Source organism: Cervus elaphus, chromosome 25 (assembly GCF_910594005.1).
Source record: "Cervus elaphus chromosome 25, mCerEla1.1, whole genome shotgun sequence".
NCBI lineage: Eukaryota > Metazoa > Chordata > Mammalia > Artiodactyla > Cervidae > Cervus > Cervus elaphus.
The window spans coordinates 23,758,827-23,776,131 of record NC_057839.1 but is presented as its reverse complement, the minus strand read 5'-3'; the positions used below and the strand labels follow the sequence as shown (position 1 = coordinate 23,776,131).

Genomic DNA, 17,305 nt, shown 5'->3' with positions numbered 1-17,305 from the left:
CCATCATGTATGCCTATAATACCAAAAGTGGCAAAATAACAATTAAAGTCACAGAAGCAGAACCAGAATGGATTCAAAATTTACCCTATGGTCATGAAATATTCAGGAATAGATAAAGATTCAACTGTACACCGTCTGAAATAAAGAAGATTTTAATCTGGGACATCACAGGCATTTGGTTATAGGAAGAGAAGGAGGTCATTTCAGTTCAGTCAGTCGTGTCTGACTCTGCGACCCCATGGACTGCAGCATGCCAGGCTTCCCTGAGAAGGAGGGCACTTCGTAAATCCCATAGAGTTGTTAAAAGCACTTGGTCTGCATTCAGGTCCCATGGTGTGAGTTTGAATTCAAGCTCTGAAAAGAGATATATGGCCTTGGATAGGCCTCAGCTTCTTCATCTTCTAACTAGTAAATAATACCTATCCCTATTCTTGTAGAAATTAAAGAAGAAAATCCACATAAAGGGATGAGAGAATGGTCTGATACATGTTCATCTGGCAATTAATTTGTATGTATTATTAGTGCCATGTTAGCTTGAAAATTCAGAGCGGTTTTTAATAACAAATTTTTGTGGTAAACCTGGAGCACTTTGCAGATTTCTTTTTACAACACTGTATTCCAAGTTCTTTCTTTATAGTGAAGAAAAGTAGAGTTCAGTGGTTCTCAAGATCATGCAGCACAGAGCCATAGATTCTTAGTTCAAAAGAGGCCTGACTGTTCATTTGGCTTGCTGGCCCTTTAAATATCTGAGGATCTTTTGAAAACTACTAATCCTCAGGTTACACACTTGGAAATTTGCTCTAATTTTTGTGCCCTGCAATGCAAGCATCAGTATTTTTTAAAGCTCCTTAATGAGATTCCAATGAATAGCTAGAGTTAACAACCATTAACCCATTTAGATCCATTTTATAGATAAGATGAGGTTCTCTGTGATTGAATGACTGGCTCAAGCTAGTTAATGTTAGGATAGACTCTGAGGACAAGAGGGGAAGCGCTTCAAATTCTGATAAACCAATAAAAAGAACATATCACCGTGAGATATGTCTCTTAAGAATTAACATGCATGACTTTAGCCTGGTGTACTAAGGAGAAGCCACTGGTCTATAAGGAAACATAAAAAATGGGTTTCAGAGACTCCAATTTCATTGGGGCATAACACTGGCTTATCTGAGACCATTAATGATTTATACCTCACATACTAAATGACCTCCTGTTCTGGGTGAATGTTCACCAGTATCTACCTGAAGATAAATAGGCTTCCAGAGTGTGTTTCCCACAAGGGGAGCAGAGGCCCTCATTATCAGGACCCTTTCAGACGGGTTCCTGCCCCATCTCAGTGTCACCCACTCTGAGTACCATCTCAGTTTGGGGGGGAAAGTGACTCTAAAGCAGCTACTCTTCTCGCCCTACTCCCCAATTTTGTGGTCAGAATCAGGTTATAACTCAGATCACTCTATCTTCAAGCAAAGGGCTAAGAATATGCTTTCCTCTGATGAGTGAGTCTCCCCTCGCATGCCAGGTTTGAAAAGGTAATAGTGATTAACACTGTTCATGGGAGAAAGGAGTCTGCTATCCAGTAGTTCTCACACCCAGCCTAACTACAGCGTAAAGTTTTAAAATATGTCCAGTTATTTTTAAGTAATGATGTGTTATGCTATGCCTTACAACATTTGCTGAAGAAGTTGGCAGAATCAGCCAGTGACTGATTTGGCATCTATTATTAATCCTAGTTTATAGTACTCTTCTCCTCAAATGAACAACAGAAATCTGTTTAAATAGTTTATCTATTATCTGACTTGTGAAATTATATACACATTCTAAGATGATGTATCTACTATGGGACTGTTAAATTATACAGCTTTCAGTTTTGTTCATGAAGAAGTAAAATGTTTTCAATTTTTTTCAGCTTTCCCAATGTCTATTTATTTTAATCTGAAGGAATTAAAATAGGACAAACAGTGGGGCAAGGAGAAGTGTTGTTCAAGTAAAGTTGAAGCAAGCTTCAGGTCTTGTTATCTGATATGTGTTAGCAATTAGGAAAGACTTATGATGAAAAAGGGGAGTTGGAGTAAAAGGAAGTATATGGCAAACATGAGAACCACTTTGAAACACCCTCTTCTGAATGTGATGACCATTTTTATGCTGTTCATTTGTAATTAGTAGAACTTGAAGGAATCTTAGGGATTACTGAATCCGTTGTTGTCTTGTGGATGAGGAAAGCAAGATGGAGAAGCTGTATTACTTGCCCAAGATCCCAGAATTATTCCTTTTAGGTAAAATTGCTTTATACCTGTGATTTTACTTTATTTTTTTATCTTTTTTTAAAATTTTAAATTAAGTTATTTATTTTAATTGGAGGCTAATTACTTTACAATATTGTAGTGTATACCTGTGGTTTTAGATGAATATAATTTCTCAGTAACACATCCCTTAAGTACGTCAAGGTGTGCCAATGAAAGACCATATAAATAATCCCAGAAAGTAGAAATTCCCTGCTTTGACTAAATGGAAGCTCAAGGTTCATTAATAACTTCTATCCTGCTTACCACCAGTTTTTACCAACCTCCAGGCTTGGGAAGCTCCAGCTAAACTTATAATTATTCCAGCTCAAAGTCTACCTATAATATAGCAAAGTTTCTCCATCAAGTTAGTAAACCAGTTTAGCAAAGAAGATGAATGAATAAAAATCTGAACAAATAAAAATCATATCTAGTTATCTCAATTTTTCATGACTTTTACTAACTTACTGTTCGTCTCTAGTTTCCTTTTTGTAGAGGAAGGCTAATTAAGACACAATAACACAGTGTGCATAAATCTGAAATGGCTAGCTTGATAAATGGTTACATATAGGTATGTCTTTGTGGCCACCACAAAGATTAAGATAGAGCACATTTTCTAGCATCCAAGAGGGCTTGCTTATGTACCTCCCAATCTGTAGTAATCATTACTCTTCCAACTTTTACCATTAAATGTTTGTGGAAAGCTTTCCATGATTTGGAGAGTGGAATCACTCAACATGCATTCATCTTTTGTGCATAGCTTCTTTAATTCTATGTTAAGTTTGTGAGATCCATCCATGTTTTTGTGCATATCAGTAACTTGGTTGTTCTTATTGTTGTGTAGTACTACATTGTGTGGATTTAGTATGCTCCATTTACCCACTGTACTGTTGATGGACATTTGGAATATTTCTAGAGATTTGGGGTATTATGGAGAAAGCAGTCATTATCAGAAATGGCCTTCATTTCTGTTGAGTATTTATGTAGGGGTACAATTCCTAGGTCTTTTTACTTTTTCTTTCAGGGTCTTCTTTTTTAGCCTTTGACCATCATCTAACCTTTCTACATTTTTTAAGGAATCATAACAATGTCTGTCTCTTTAGTCTGACAAGCAGATGTCATAGCTAAAAATGGTCCACCAATAGAGTAACATCTTTCATGGTTTGCTACTTTTTGCATCCCTGATGGATTTTGTTGTCTCATTTTGTTATCTCTATCTTTCTGTCAAATATATTCTGACACTATAAGGAGGAAAAAAAAGTTACTCTTGAAGGTGACATCTAGGGACTTTCCTTTTCCTAGTCCTCACGAAAATAGTGTGGCATAGAAGAAAATTACTGGGTCAGATTCAAGAGACTTTTTATATCTGGGCTAGATTTCTACTTTCTTGGCTGAAGGGTTTGGAGTAAACCACATCACTTCTCTTACCCTCAGAGGGTTCAATTGTATCAGTGATTCCCAAACATGGCCACAAATCAAAACCATCTAAGGATATCTTAGTCCTTTTTGTTATGAAAGTGGTATAAGATCAAGTAGTATAAAAGACTGTAAAATCAAAAGTAAAAATTCTTCCCCCTACAGTCTGTGCATTCCCTTATTTCTCTAACTCATAAATTCCTTTATATTATTCCTTTATATTATTCTTAACTTTTAGAATGAAGATCCCTGGGCCCCATCCCAGACATAATGAGGCAGAATCCCTAGGGTCCTAGGAATGTGTAATTTTTTAAAAGCTTTATAAGTGATCTTGATAGACTTTCAGGTTTGGGAATGAATTCCTCAACTAAATGATATCTCAGATCCCTTTCAGAAAGTCCATTCCCACCCCCCTCAAAATTCTGTATTCAATAATTTAGGTTTGCCTGCTGCTAACAGGATCGACACTAAGAGTAGCTAAAGCAACAGTGGTTCTATTTTGACTTCCTCTTATTCATGCCTTCTCTCCTTACCTTCAGCTGCTCAATTTCCTCATTTTAAAGTTTTCTTAACTCCTTGGTCCCCACAGTGAAACTTTATGAGTTGACTCATTCCATTAAAGTTCGAGTTGCTTTGTGGCTAATCCCATAAACAAATCAGTATTAATGAATTTGCTAGCACTAAGTGTATCATTATCTTTCCCATGCAACATAATGCTTTATGCTAAAATGTATGTTTCCATAATGCTTTTAACTAGTAGCATGGAGTTCAAGGGCTCCTTACAGAGAATGTCCAGGAAAATGTTTTTTAGTCAAGCATGCCTTCAAATAAAATCCACATACACAAACATTTGTCCATGTCTATTGTCACTGATACTACTCAGATTAAACACCTGAAAAAGCACACGGTTAAAATACGTAGATATTAACTACACAAAAGAAATGGCTAGGAATTTAAATCACAGTTTATTGGTTGTTAATCATCAAGTAATAGAAGAAAATTTGGATAAACTATTTAGTCCAAGTTACACTAGAGAACAAATTACTTACCAGGCCCTCTGCTACCCAAACCACATGATAGAAAGAAAAGCAGGAAAAGAAAACCTAACCATAACCACTATGATTAAAAAGGGAACTGTTGTCTACAGACTTACCACCCTGAATGCACCCAACCACGTCTACAAAGGGAACTGTAAGATAGAAGAGTAGAACTCAAGACATAATATCTGATTCATACAAATGATTCTACAATAATTCTGTTTTGACAAAATATGTATATAGCATCTTTTTTATAAATTCAAAGAATGGTTATATCTATTACCTAAAATTAAAAATCCTCTCTGGAGAAAAAGCCAAGCAGTATCCCTTCATTTTATTTATCTTCCAAAAAACTAAAGTGATAAATGGTGAAGCAACTTTCCATAAGTTCAAAAGATGAAATCTAGATGGATATCCGGTTGTCCTGAGTTCTAGAGTAGACTGCATAATTTTACATAAATATTATCTTTGTTACATTACTTGCAGATTGTGTGCATGTGTGTGTGTGTGTGTTTCTGTTTGTATTATTAGGTGGGAGGGCAGCTAAAGGTAAGATACTGGTAGGTCTAAAGACTGAATTGACATTTAAAGCTTCACAACTAGATACCTCCTGCACTCTGGGGTCATTGCCTAGAACACTGCTGTCCGCCTTTGATTATGTCCTTCATGTCCTGGGAGGCCTTGCTCATGTCGTCCTTTCCCTGGCAGTTCTGAGCTGGATGTCTCTTTCCTTGTCCCCACTGCCTGTGTGTAGCAGTGTCTTCTCTTAGCTCCTATTGTCTTGATCTGAAGAGATCTGCAGATAAGCCTTTTCACTAGGCTTTAGGTGCTGCAAGGGAGTGTGTTCACTATTGCACCCACATTGCTTAGCATAATGCCTGGCACAATGTCAATGTCCAGTCAATATTGACCGACTTATTCTTCAAACATCCAATTGGTATTTCAGTAACTAAATCTTCTTTTAAACCACTCTACACAAAGTTTATCCTCTGTGCTTGAAAAACTTCCAGTACAGCTTGAAAGGCAAAAATTTCCATTACTTTGTTATCTTGTCTGTCTAACTCAGCGTTTCCCATATTGGTATTCCAAAGAGTTATCCTCTGAGAGGTGCTGTTAAGTAAGTGTTCTGTGATGAAAACTTGTCGTTCAGCCTAGCGAGACAGCTCGAATCCTGGGGTTAGCACACAGGTGCTGGAGGTCGACTGACGCCCGCACAGAGGGAGTGATTACCTCACCACTCGGCCTCCATACCCTCCTCTGTAAGAGAGGACAAATAGAGTCCTCTCCCATCAAGTTGTTTTCAGGATTTACTGAGTAGCATATGAAGGTTTAGAATACATAGTAAGTGCTCAGAGAATGTTGGCTACTATAATTAAAGAGAGTTAAGCAGTTTTTCTCTCATATTTGGTTGGTTTTGTTTGCTGACTGTAAGACTGCTCACAGCCTTCAGGATGCTGAGGTGCCTGTGAGTCTCCAGGTGAGCAGTCTTTCCCAAATTTACTTGGTGAAACACCTCCTAGAAGATTCCAGAAGCAGTGCACTTGGGAACATACTTTAGGAAATCCTGTCTTATCAGTTTAAAAGAATATTAGCATATTCTGAACTGAAATTGGGAGACTGGTTTGACAAGTATTGATGTAACCTGGTGCACTGGGAGTTAGTATTGGGAGCAAGGACTGTGCTAGTATACAAGCAGATTAATCAACAAGACCTGTGCATTACCATATTTTAAAAATATTTTTTTGTAAAAATTTTAAAATCAAAAAAATGGGTCAAAGAACTAAACAGACATTTCTCCAAAGAAGACATACAGATGGCTAACAAACACATGAAAAGATGCTCAACATCACTCATTATCCGAGAAATGCAATTCAAAACCGCAACGAGGTACCATTACACGGCAGTCAGGATGGCTGCTATCCAAAAGTCTACAAGCAATAAATGCTGGAGAGGGTGTGGAGAAAAGGGAACCCTCTTACACTATTGGTGGGAATGCAAACTAGTACAGCCACTATGGAGAACAGTGTGGAGATTCCTTAAAAAACTGGAAATAGAACTGCCATATGACCCAGCAATCCCTATTCTGGGCATATACACTGAGGAAACTAGACTGAAAGAGACACGTGTACCCCAATGTTCATTGCAGCACTGTTTATAACAGCCAGGACATGAAAGCAACCTAGATGCCCATCAGCAGACAAATGGATAAGAAAGCTATGGTACATATACACCATGGAATATTACTCAGCCGTTAAAAAGAATTCATTTGAATCAGTTCTAATGAGATGGATGAAACTGGAGCCCATTATACAGAGTGAAGTAAGCCAGAAAGATAAACACCAATACAGTAGACTAACGCATATATATGGAATTTTAAAAGATGGTAATGATAACCCTATATGCAAAACAGAAAAAGAGACACGGATGTACAGAACAGACTTTGGGACTCTGTGGGAGAAGGCGAGGGTGGGATGTTCAGAGAGAACAGCATCGAAACAAGTATACTATCAAGGGTGAAACAGATCACCAGCCCAGGTTGGATGCATAAGACAAGTGCTCAGGGCTGGTGCACTGGGAAGACCCAGAGGGATGGGATGGGGAGGGAGGCGGGAGGGGGGATCGGGATGGGGAATACATGTAAATCCATGACTGATTCATGTCAATGTATGGCAAAAACCACTACAATATTGTAAAGTAATTAGCCTCCAACTAATAAAAATAAATGAAAAAATAATAATAAAGGGTTACCAGCCAAAAATAAATAAAAAGCAATCAGAATGCTGATTCTCAAGTGAGGACTGCCTGAAGATTACATACAGTATAAAACTTTTAAAAAGTTATAAATAGTAAAAGGTAAAATGCACAATTTTTTAGGTATTTTAGTGGGTTGAATAGTGATTCCCACTGTGCCCCATCCCCGCCCCTGCCCCCCACCACAAAAGCCATCTAAATCCTAATTCCTAGAGGCTGTGAACAGGACCTTATTTAGAAGTAGGATCTTTGCAGGTGTACATATAATGAAAGGTCTGAGAAAAGATCATCCTGGATTATCTGGGTGGTCCTGCATCTAAGGACAGTGACCTTATAAAAGGTACACAGTGGGAAAGACAAGCGGAGAAGCGATGAGACAGCAGAGCAGAGATGGGGGTGCTGTGTCTACGAAGCACCAGGAAGCACCCAAAGCCAGGAGAGAGGCCTGGATGGATTCTCCCCTGGAGCGTCTGGAAGAACCGCCCTGCCCACCCCTTGAATTTGGACTTCTGGCCTCCACAATGGGAGAGAATACATTTCTGATGCTTAAAAAAGAAAAATAAATAAAAATAAAGTGAAGGCTGCGAATATTGTCCAAATAAAAAACCACCTAGGCCTCACGTATCAGTTTCTGATACAGTTGGAGAGTTACTCTGGGAGTTGGTGATGGACAGGGAGGCCTGGCATGCTGTGATTCATGGGGTCACAAAGAGTCGGACATGACTGAGCGACTGAACTGAACTGAACTGAAAGATGAAGGGCTGGACTTCCTTATTCAAAAACTCATACAATTTATCTCAGTTCTTATGTATATGATAAGAACTTCCTCTTGAGCCAGGAAACTTTGCAAGTATGAAATCATCTGAAAGGAGCGGTAAAGAAGGAAGTAACTAACCTACGTGAAGAGTGAAAAGAGGAACAAGTTCTAAACCAAAGCGGGTTTGAAACAGAACCAAAAGAACAAAAGAAAGCTTGGCATACAAATCTCAAGGTAAGTGAGAACCTGCTTCAAGGTATTTGGGGAATGAAAACTATAAAGTAATAGTTCATTTGAAATAATCATGGCGTTTTATCTTATCAGACAGAGTGTGTGTAGCATTAGGTGGCCAGATGTTGAAAACCCAGTTTACAACCTGTGAGGTTAGTGCTTCCTCACTGGTGGAGAGCCTCACAAGTACAAGGGTATGCTTAGTTGTTGCCTTCTTTTCAAATAGAAGGGCAGTATCTGACTAAAATTTCAGAAGTTTGTCAACAATTTGTGATTTTAAGACAAATGAATAATGGTTGGGTATACCTGTTGGAATTGTTTTCCAAAACTGAAAGCCCTCTTTCAAATTGGGCAAAGTGAAACTTAAAAGTTACCTTTGAAGGACTCTTATTTAACATATGGCTCCAATTCTAGTAGATCTTTGTTTCCGTCTTACAGGGCTTTTCCTAATATTTTGAAAAAAGGGAACAGATACATTTATTTTCCTGTAAGATGTCTCCTTGTCTTTATCTCAGTAAACACGTCTTTGATAAACAGTTTTAATTTTGGGAACGTACTTAAATGTCTGCTCTCCACAGAATGACATAGATGGTTAAAAGTAAATTCTCCTCTTGGAAATCCAGAGAGTGATATATTACCTTATCCTCAGAGGGCTTTAGGTAAGCCTTCTTGCTTCTGTTGCAATCATGGCACTTTTTAAAAAGCTGATTAGTTTCAATCAATATTTGAAATTTAGTTCAAATATGCTGGCAAACATTTACTTAAATGAGTTATTATTTATACCATAAAATGTATTACATATGGTCAGTTCTCAGCTGTTGCAGAAAGGAAGTGGGATCCTAATGACTGAAGTCCCTTGCCAAACCTTGAACACGAAGCAATGTGTCTGGCCTTAGAAAGGAGGGAACCTACAAAAGTTCCAAAGAGATTAAAAGATGTTGCAGTCCAGGATGTCTGTCCCTATAGTTTTATCAAAGAAATTTTATAAGTCAGCTGCATCTCATATTTAATTTAGTATTTTATGTGAAATGCCAGATTGAAAATTTGCACATTTGATGTATTCTAACCTTGAACAAGTTTAGAAATGTTCACTGTTGTACGTGAGTACTCACTGAGAGCAGGGCAAAATTTCAGGGTTTCTTTCTTTCTTGTCTGTCACTACTGTTTTTATCCTAATGCAGGTTGCTGTATTCATTTGCAAGTATTTAACAAACCAGCTATTCTGTGTCTAGTACTGCTGCTGGTAATATAAAGATAAATAAGATACGATTCCAAACCCCAAGAACCTCAGAGCTAATCATCTATAAAAATTTAGTGATGGATGTGCTTGACAGACATTTATAGAAGCCTGGGTAGGGATAATATTTAGGGGAAAATTTTACTTGAATCCAGATTTAATCACTTCTTAGTCATTAAAGAAGTTACTTAACTTAATCATCTTGTTTCTCATGTATAAAATAAGGATAACAGTAGTATCTACTTCCCATGACAGTTGTGAATGGTAGGGTTAAATGAGATAATCCATGTAACAGTGTTTAAAAGCTGACCCCAAGTAACTAAATACTACTGATGGACTTTCAGTAGATGATGATCATCATCTCATAAGCACTGTGAAATTGAATGACTATAGTTATTAATGCTATAGTATCTATTTGAAAGTTGCTAAAAGAGTAGATCATTAAGGTTCTCATCATAAGAAAAAAAAATGTTTAACTGAGCTGATGGATGTTAACTAAATTTAGTGTGGTAAATAGTTCACAGTACATGCAAATATCATATCATCATGTTGTATACCTTAAACTGATACTGTGTGGTATATCAATTATATATCTCAATAAAACTGGAAGAAAACAACAATGATGAAAACAATGTTGGATGTAAGTATATCTGTGTCTAGTCTAAAAACATACAGCAGTAATGTTTTGTTAATAAAATCGTAGTAGAACATTCAGAGTAGTTGAATACTTCCAGTTTCTCTCCCCTCTGCCATTTTAAAGCATCAACAGGTAAAACTATAAAATTATCTTAATTAAATGAAAGTTATTTGCTGGAAGTTGTGATTAGACTAGTGATAGGAAGACTCTCAAATTCTATTTTAAATATTTTGGTTATAGGTATTTTGTTTTTACATCAAAGGACTCTTTTCTTCTTTTAAGTACACACTGTACCCTTTACAAGACACGTCTTGCATTTTAAACTATCAGCTTAAACAGATGTTTAGATTTGGAGTCCTATGTTTATTTAATCATTTATTCAATAAATATTGACTGAGTGTCTTTTCTGTGCTAGGTGTTATACATATTCTCTAGGAATATACAGAGGAAAAGATCTGATCCCTCTCCACCATATAACCAGATAGGAAGACACAATTTCGTGTAATTTAAGTTGTCATGCTATAACAGAGAAAGTGAAAGTGAAAGTCGCTCAGTCGCATCTGACTCTTTGCGACCCCATGGACTATAGAATTCTCCAGACCAGAATACTGGAGTGGGTAGCCTTTCCCTTCTCCAGGGGACCTTCCCAACCCAGGGATTGAACCCAGGTCTCCCACATTGCAGGTGGATTCTTTACCAGCTGAGCCACAAGGGAAGCCCCATTAATAGAGAGCTGACTCTTTAATACGGGGACACAAAGTAAGGTGTGATTAAGAAGCAGACATGGTCTCCGACCACTAGAAAGAGGGGCGAGGCTTCACAGAGGAGGTGATAGGGGGTAGAAATGATTGTCCATCTGTACTCTCGTCCCTTTCCTCCCGTTGTGTTTGACGCATTATCTTTCTCTTGAAGATGATTAGCCTTGTTGTCAAAAACCACGTTGAAATCTAAGTGATAAAACCACTCAGACTTCAGCAGACATGTTATTTTAACTCTCCCACCCCCTCACACCAGTGAGGACTGTACTCTATGTTAAAGTAAAAACTCACTGAATCCAACAGCTAGTACTGCCTTCTATATTAAAGCAAAAACCCAGTGCTGCAACTAGTACTATATTCTATCTTGAAGGAAGAGTTCACTAAATGCTAATGCTTAATGTAGTGGTAGAAATTGGCAGATTTTTTTTTATTATGCTATGTATTAAATATGCAATTAAAATGTTTTTAATTTATAGCAGGCACCTGGATGGCAGATCATTCAACCTTCCCTTTCTTGAGTTTTCTACTCTGTTATTATTTTCCACTCATTTGTGCTTCATTTTGTGATTCATTGATAGCAAAGGAAGCGGAGTTGGATAAAATCCCTTCTGACACAGTGCAACTATACAATAACAATTGTGTAATCATCAGATACAACGAGAACCAGCTTCCAAAATCAAGGTTACTCAATCTCTCCTCTGACACCAAGAATTTGCCACATAATGTCCTTTCATATCTGAAACAGAAATGTCAAAACGAGCTTCTGAAATTACTTTCAAACCATACTTTACGAGAAAGTACAGTGGCTTGTACCTGTGAATTCATTAAGGGCTTCACCGTAGTAGCAAACAACATTGTTTGTGCAGAGATGCTGGAAATCTGTGGAAATACTTCAGTGGCCGTGTCTATAGGAATTTCCCTTCTTTTACTGTTGGTGATCTGTGGAATCGGGTGTGTTTGGCATTGGAAACACCAGAATACCGTGCAATTTACCTTACCAAAGTTTTTGCAAAGGAGGAGAAGCAGGAGAAAAGACTATACTAAAACATCCTCCTTGGGTCCCCAGTTTATCAGCCCAAAGCATAAAATCTCAGTTCAAACTCAAGACCGCCACTCTTCTGGGAAGGACACTAACATCCATAACAACTATGAAAATGTGAAAGTGCATCCTCCCAAAGCTAAAGGAGAAACAGACAAGGAACTGTATGAAAATACTTGGCAGACCAATCCCGAGGAGCATATCTACGGAAACGAGATATCACCGTGTGACTATTATAACTTTGAGAAGCCTGGTACTTCTGAAGCCCCTCCAGAGGAAGACATATATATTCTTCCAGATTCATATTAATTTTGCAAAATGTGTGTTTAGTTATTGGAGGGGAAGTATTCGCTGAGACTTTATTGTACTGATACCATCAAGCTCTTCTGTTGAAACTTGATGATCTCCTTTATTGCCACCCTTCTGAATCCTGTGTATACCACTGTGCATTAATTCTAGATATCCTCGCCACCCTTCTTGGCCTGGATTAATTCTGAATTATGTTTCGTTGATTCTTCCTTCTGAGCATTACTTGCTATCTTTTTCTTCTTTTTCTATCTGGACCACTTATCTGGCTCAGGATTGCCACCGTCTGCTCACTAGTCTTTCTGGCTTGAGTTCCTATATACTGAGTGATGCCGCGTAACTGCAGAATCCTTGAGACGCCGCCAGATTCATCTTCAGAAAACATTCACAGTGGCCACATCACTCCTCTGCATAAAACCTCTTACTGTCTCCTCTTTGCAAAAGACATACTACTCAAAATTCTAGCTCCAGAATTGTACACAGTTCAAATTTACTTTTCCAGTGACTTATATTAATCTCTCACTTCTCTGTGTTCATCAGAAGCCTCTCAAAACCTGCCAAACCCACCTCTCCTCCTCAGCTTTCCTTGTCTGCCCCCTCTTAAGCCTGCCTTGGACCATAACTTCTTCCATCCGAGTCTTTGAATCATTCCAAACCCATGTATACCGTCTTTCTTTTCCTGGTGTCCTCTAGATTTTGCTGCCTGTTCAGTTCTTTGGGCATTTAAACAGATGAGTGTTTGCAATGGCATTTTATTATTTAGTGTCATATGAGAATGTCCTAACCATACTAAATAGTAAGGAACTGCCTCATATTCATATTTTAGCCCCAATGTCTATAGACTGCCATATGAGGCACTCAATATTGTTCAGTTGGCAAGAATTGAACTGTACTCTTTGCTAAGTACTTTTGAAAACAATCTAATAAATCCATCCATCCAAGGAATATTTATTGAGTACCTTCTATTTACTTCTTACTGTGCTGTACACAGGGATGGGGTAGAACAGTGAAAAGAAAGACATGGGTCCTGAGCACACACTGCCTAGCATGAAAGAAAAGACAATCTACAACTACTATGCTCTTTATTAAGCTATGATACTTCTTAAACCCACCGTTGGATATGCTGCTCTAAATTGCTCAGGCTGGAACTCTGCAAACTACCTTTTTTCTTTGCCAGGTGTATCCACATTAGGATCTCTCAACAGGGGAAGGCTGGTAGGCAATAAACAGGAAGCAAAGGGGGCCTGCCCCTTCTCGTTCTCCCTGTTGTCCTGAGAGGTACTATTTTCGTTTAATTTACTCCAGCATCACTGGTGGTTTGCAGTTTCCAGTTTCTTCCAGCACTCCTTAGAAGCAACTTCTTTGCACCTTGTCAGAGAGGCCAGCACCAGCCAAGTAGCACCCTTTCCTTAGTATCTGAGAACCAGCTCCTCCAGCCCTCCTCCAAGCTCCCGAGGGACCAGCAGGAAACAAACGGCACCTACAGCTCCGGGTCCCAGTCCTCCTTCAAGTTTCTGATAATCCCCAGTCTTAGGTATGGTGGCTATTTGCTGCATTTACTATCTCTCTGGTACCTCAATGGCCTCTTTCTGTCTTTTCAGCCTATCAATACTTTTTTTATTTTAATTAATGCTATATATCCAGTTCTCCATTTTAAAACAAACTGGTATGGTTTCTGGTTCCCAAAGTGGACCCTGAGTGATACAACTAAAAATGATACAGTAGGTGTTTTGAAGGAAAAAAGCTTTCTGTGTTTGAGAACAATGGCATTCAGTAGGGAAAAGGATTCGGATTTTAATCAGATTACCTAAGGAGGCCTGTCTAAAGGGATACTTAGGCTGAGACCTGAGGGCGAAAGGGCTGTAGATGTGGTGTGACAGGGAGTCTCTCTGTCCTGCTAGGATCCTGGGCAGCAGGCTGGAATGAGCAAGGGGGTTGATCCAGAACAGCTCGATGGTATTACGGAAGGGGACGAGTCTTACCATCAAAGTGACCAGCCACAGATGGGTACCAGGGAAGCTGTTTTTAAGAGTTTGGTCTGAACAGTAAACAGTAGGTAATAAAGCAAGGTTTTTCAGCCAGCTAAGCAAGGGCCTGTTTTCTGTGGAGATCAATAGTGGGTTGAAGTATATCACTGCTCTATTATTACCGTTATGATGAAGTGTAAGTCGGGCCCAAGTGAAGTGTTGCAAGTTGCAAGCTGAGCGCAAGGTCAGGGAGCCAGGTGCCGTGGTTGGCAGATGCTGGCTGTGAGGTCCTACAGAGACGGCCTACCAGTCCCAGGGTGTGAACTTGCCGCATTTCGTAATAAAGCCGCAGTCATTATATTTGATGCTGCTGTGTATTCTGCCCCCCAGCAAAGTCACCCTCAGTTTATTTGATGCTATTGTGCATTCTTCCCCCACCCCCAACATCCTTCCTCCTTCCCTCTTGTGGTACTTGTGGTTACTTTTGCTAATAATATAACTCAGGTGCAAACTGCTGCTTGTCAATTTGACTTAGACTAACTTTGTTTTCTGTCTCTTGAGGACGATTTTCACTTTTTAGATTTTAAGAAGGCAGAGACAGATTGTTAGAAAGAATGCAGATCGGAGAAAGAAATTTGAAAGGGGAGGTGGGGAAGAAGGAAGAGGAGGAGAAGTGAGTCAGGAGGGAATGAGAGAAGGAGAGAGAGAAGCAGGAATAGGAAATAGGAGAGGGGACGGAGAATGGAGAATATGGTAAAAAGAGAACTTGAATGATGATTTCCTTGGCTTCCTCTGTCATCCTCCCCCAAGCCCTCACCCCCACACCCCACACAAGAATTCCTAGTAAGGTAAGTAGATGTGAAAAAAAGGAAGCAGCAGTCTGCCTTTACTGCCTTTCTAACCTCGTTGAATGTAGGTAACAGCTGGCTACTAGGAAACAGCCTGGTGGGCTTCCCTGGCGGCTCAATGGTAAAGAATCTGCCTGCAGGGGAGCCAGGTTTGATCCCTGGGTCAGGAAGATCGCCTGGAGAAGAAAATGGTAGCCCACTCCAGTATTCTTGTCGCGGAAATCTCATGGACAGAGGAGCCTGACAGGCTACAGTCCATGGGGTCGACAAAGAGTCAGACGTGACTGAGTGAACAACAGACACACTGGTGATTGCACACACCCTTGGTGTGGAAGTGTGCTTATGTGGTCACTGGCCTTCTTGCCAGTCCTCTAAACTTAGGGGAGGACTGAATTTAGGGACATTACTTTCTCAGCTCAGAATGCTGTACCTTAAGCTATTCACACTGTGAACTCCCCACTTCATTTAACTCTGATCAAAAGATGCCTACTCAGAGCTGACCCCCCAATCTGAAATGGCCCCCCTACCATGGATTTCAGACCCTTTAACTTTAGTTGCCTTATAGCACTTATCACTGCCTGTCCATGTGTGTGTGTGTGCTTATAATCTGTTCCCTTTACCTAGAATGGAAGCTTCGTGAGGGCAGAAACATTTTCTGTCTTACTCTCTGCTTGGTCATTAGTACTTGCCTATAGGATGTACTCAATCATGCTTGCTAACCAAATCATTAGGATGTTTTCTTGAAGACTAACGTTTTTAGTGACATTGCTGAAATACTTTGGAAAATAACAAAATGGGGACACATAAATATTATTTTGAACATCACGAATAGTCAATGATATACTAAGCCAGACTTTAATATAAATTCAGTGCCATGAGACTTCTTTGCCATTTCAGTACAGGTGAGCTTGGTCCCTGTGATGGCAGCTATCTGGGCCAGGTGGTGCCACCCAGGTAGAAGGGGTAGAGCAGAGGGGCCCTTGAGCCAGTGGGGAGACTGGACTTTGGCTCTGTGGAGGAAAGGGAAAAGAAGGACAGATGACCCTCTTTCCACATTTTTGACTGCTGTTCTCAGCCACAGTAACCAGCTGGCGTTTTACAATTCGAGGAGTGGTAAGTCAGTCACCCTCTTTTAGGGCTTCCATTGTGTTATCCCTTGCAGCATGTTCCCTGTCTCCCCTTCCAAGTTCTTTTGCAAGTTCCTTTCCTGTTGGATGCCCATGCGGGACAGTGGTTCCCCACAAGGCTTTCCTTTCCTCCCCATTCCTTCTCACACTCCTTCCCCGGATGACCTAGACATTTTTGCCTGAACTCTCCTGCCCCAATGTCCTTTGGAAGCATTTGATTCACATAGCTCACCATCTAATGCTTATTTCAGATATCTGAAATTTAACGTGGGTCAAGCTGATGGCGAGGGGTCAAGCTTTGGGTGTCAGAAATAGAAATGGAATTAATGATCGAATAAGAGAAGGCTCAGAGATACAGGTACAGTATCCATTGCACAGGTTGCTTGCTAATAATTTCAAAAGTTGGCAGTTCAGAATGCCCAGTGTCAAAAACATCAGCCTCAAAATATCATGGTGTCAGTATACCATGTACTGAGCAGCTGCCTCTTGAATATCAGTGCCTGGCTCAAACAAACAAAGTTTGTCCCTGTGATTCCCCCATCACTAAACTCAGGTGGTGTCACGTTTAGAAAACAGTATGTCTTTCCTGTTCTTCCCCTGACTGCTGAGTGAGGAGCTCCGAAATGTAACACTGTGTTATAGTAGCAAAACAGGGTCCAGGGCTTGCAAGGCATCAGGCTAGCAGAATTGTCTGATGGCTGTAGGTGTATGGCTCAGTGCTAAGGTGCTTCAGTTGTGTCCGATTCTTTGGGATCCCATGGACGGTGGCCCACCGGCTCCTCTGTCCATGGGATTCTTCAGGAAAGAACACTGGAGTGGATTGCCAAGCCCTCCTCCAGGGGATCTTCCCAACCCAGGGATCAAACCCACGTCCCTTTTAAGTCTCCTACATTGGCAGGCAGGTTCTTTACCCCT

At 39.8% G+C, this 17,305-nt stretch overlaps 1 protein-coding gene across 2 annotated transcripts; it reads left to right on the top strand.

Moving 5' to 3' along the window:
• The first annotated feature begins 8,317 nt into the window (after positions 1-8,317).
• On the top strand, positions 8,318-13,395 carry GAPT (GRB2 binding adaptor protein, transmembrane). Of its 2 annotated transcripts, none has more exons than XM_043887486.1 (2): positions 8,318-8,474; positions 11,682-13,395. In XM_043887486.1, the coding sequence occupies exon 2, from the start codon at positions 11,972-11,974 to the stop codon at positions 12,449-12,451; it is 480 nt and encodes a 159-aa protein (XP_043743421.1). In that variant the 5' UTR covers positions 8,318-8,474; positions 11,682-11,971; the 3' UTR covers positions 12,452-13,395. The 2 variants fall into 2 exon arrangements, with proteins under 2 accessions (XP_043743421.1, XP_043743420.1); XM_043887485.1 differs by having other exon boundaries at positions 11,580-13,395.
• The last annotated feature ends 3,910 nt before the right edge of the window (positions 13,396-17,305 follow it).

Bases quoted from the DNA above. Each gene is read 5' to 3' on its own strand.
- GAPT (XM_043887485.1), top strand. From the start codon at position 11,591: ATGGCAGATCATTCAACCTTCCCTTTCTTGAGTTTTCTACTCTGTTAT.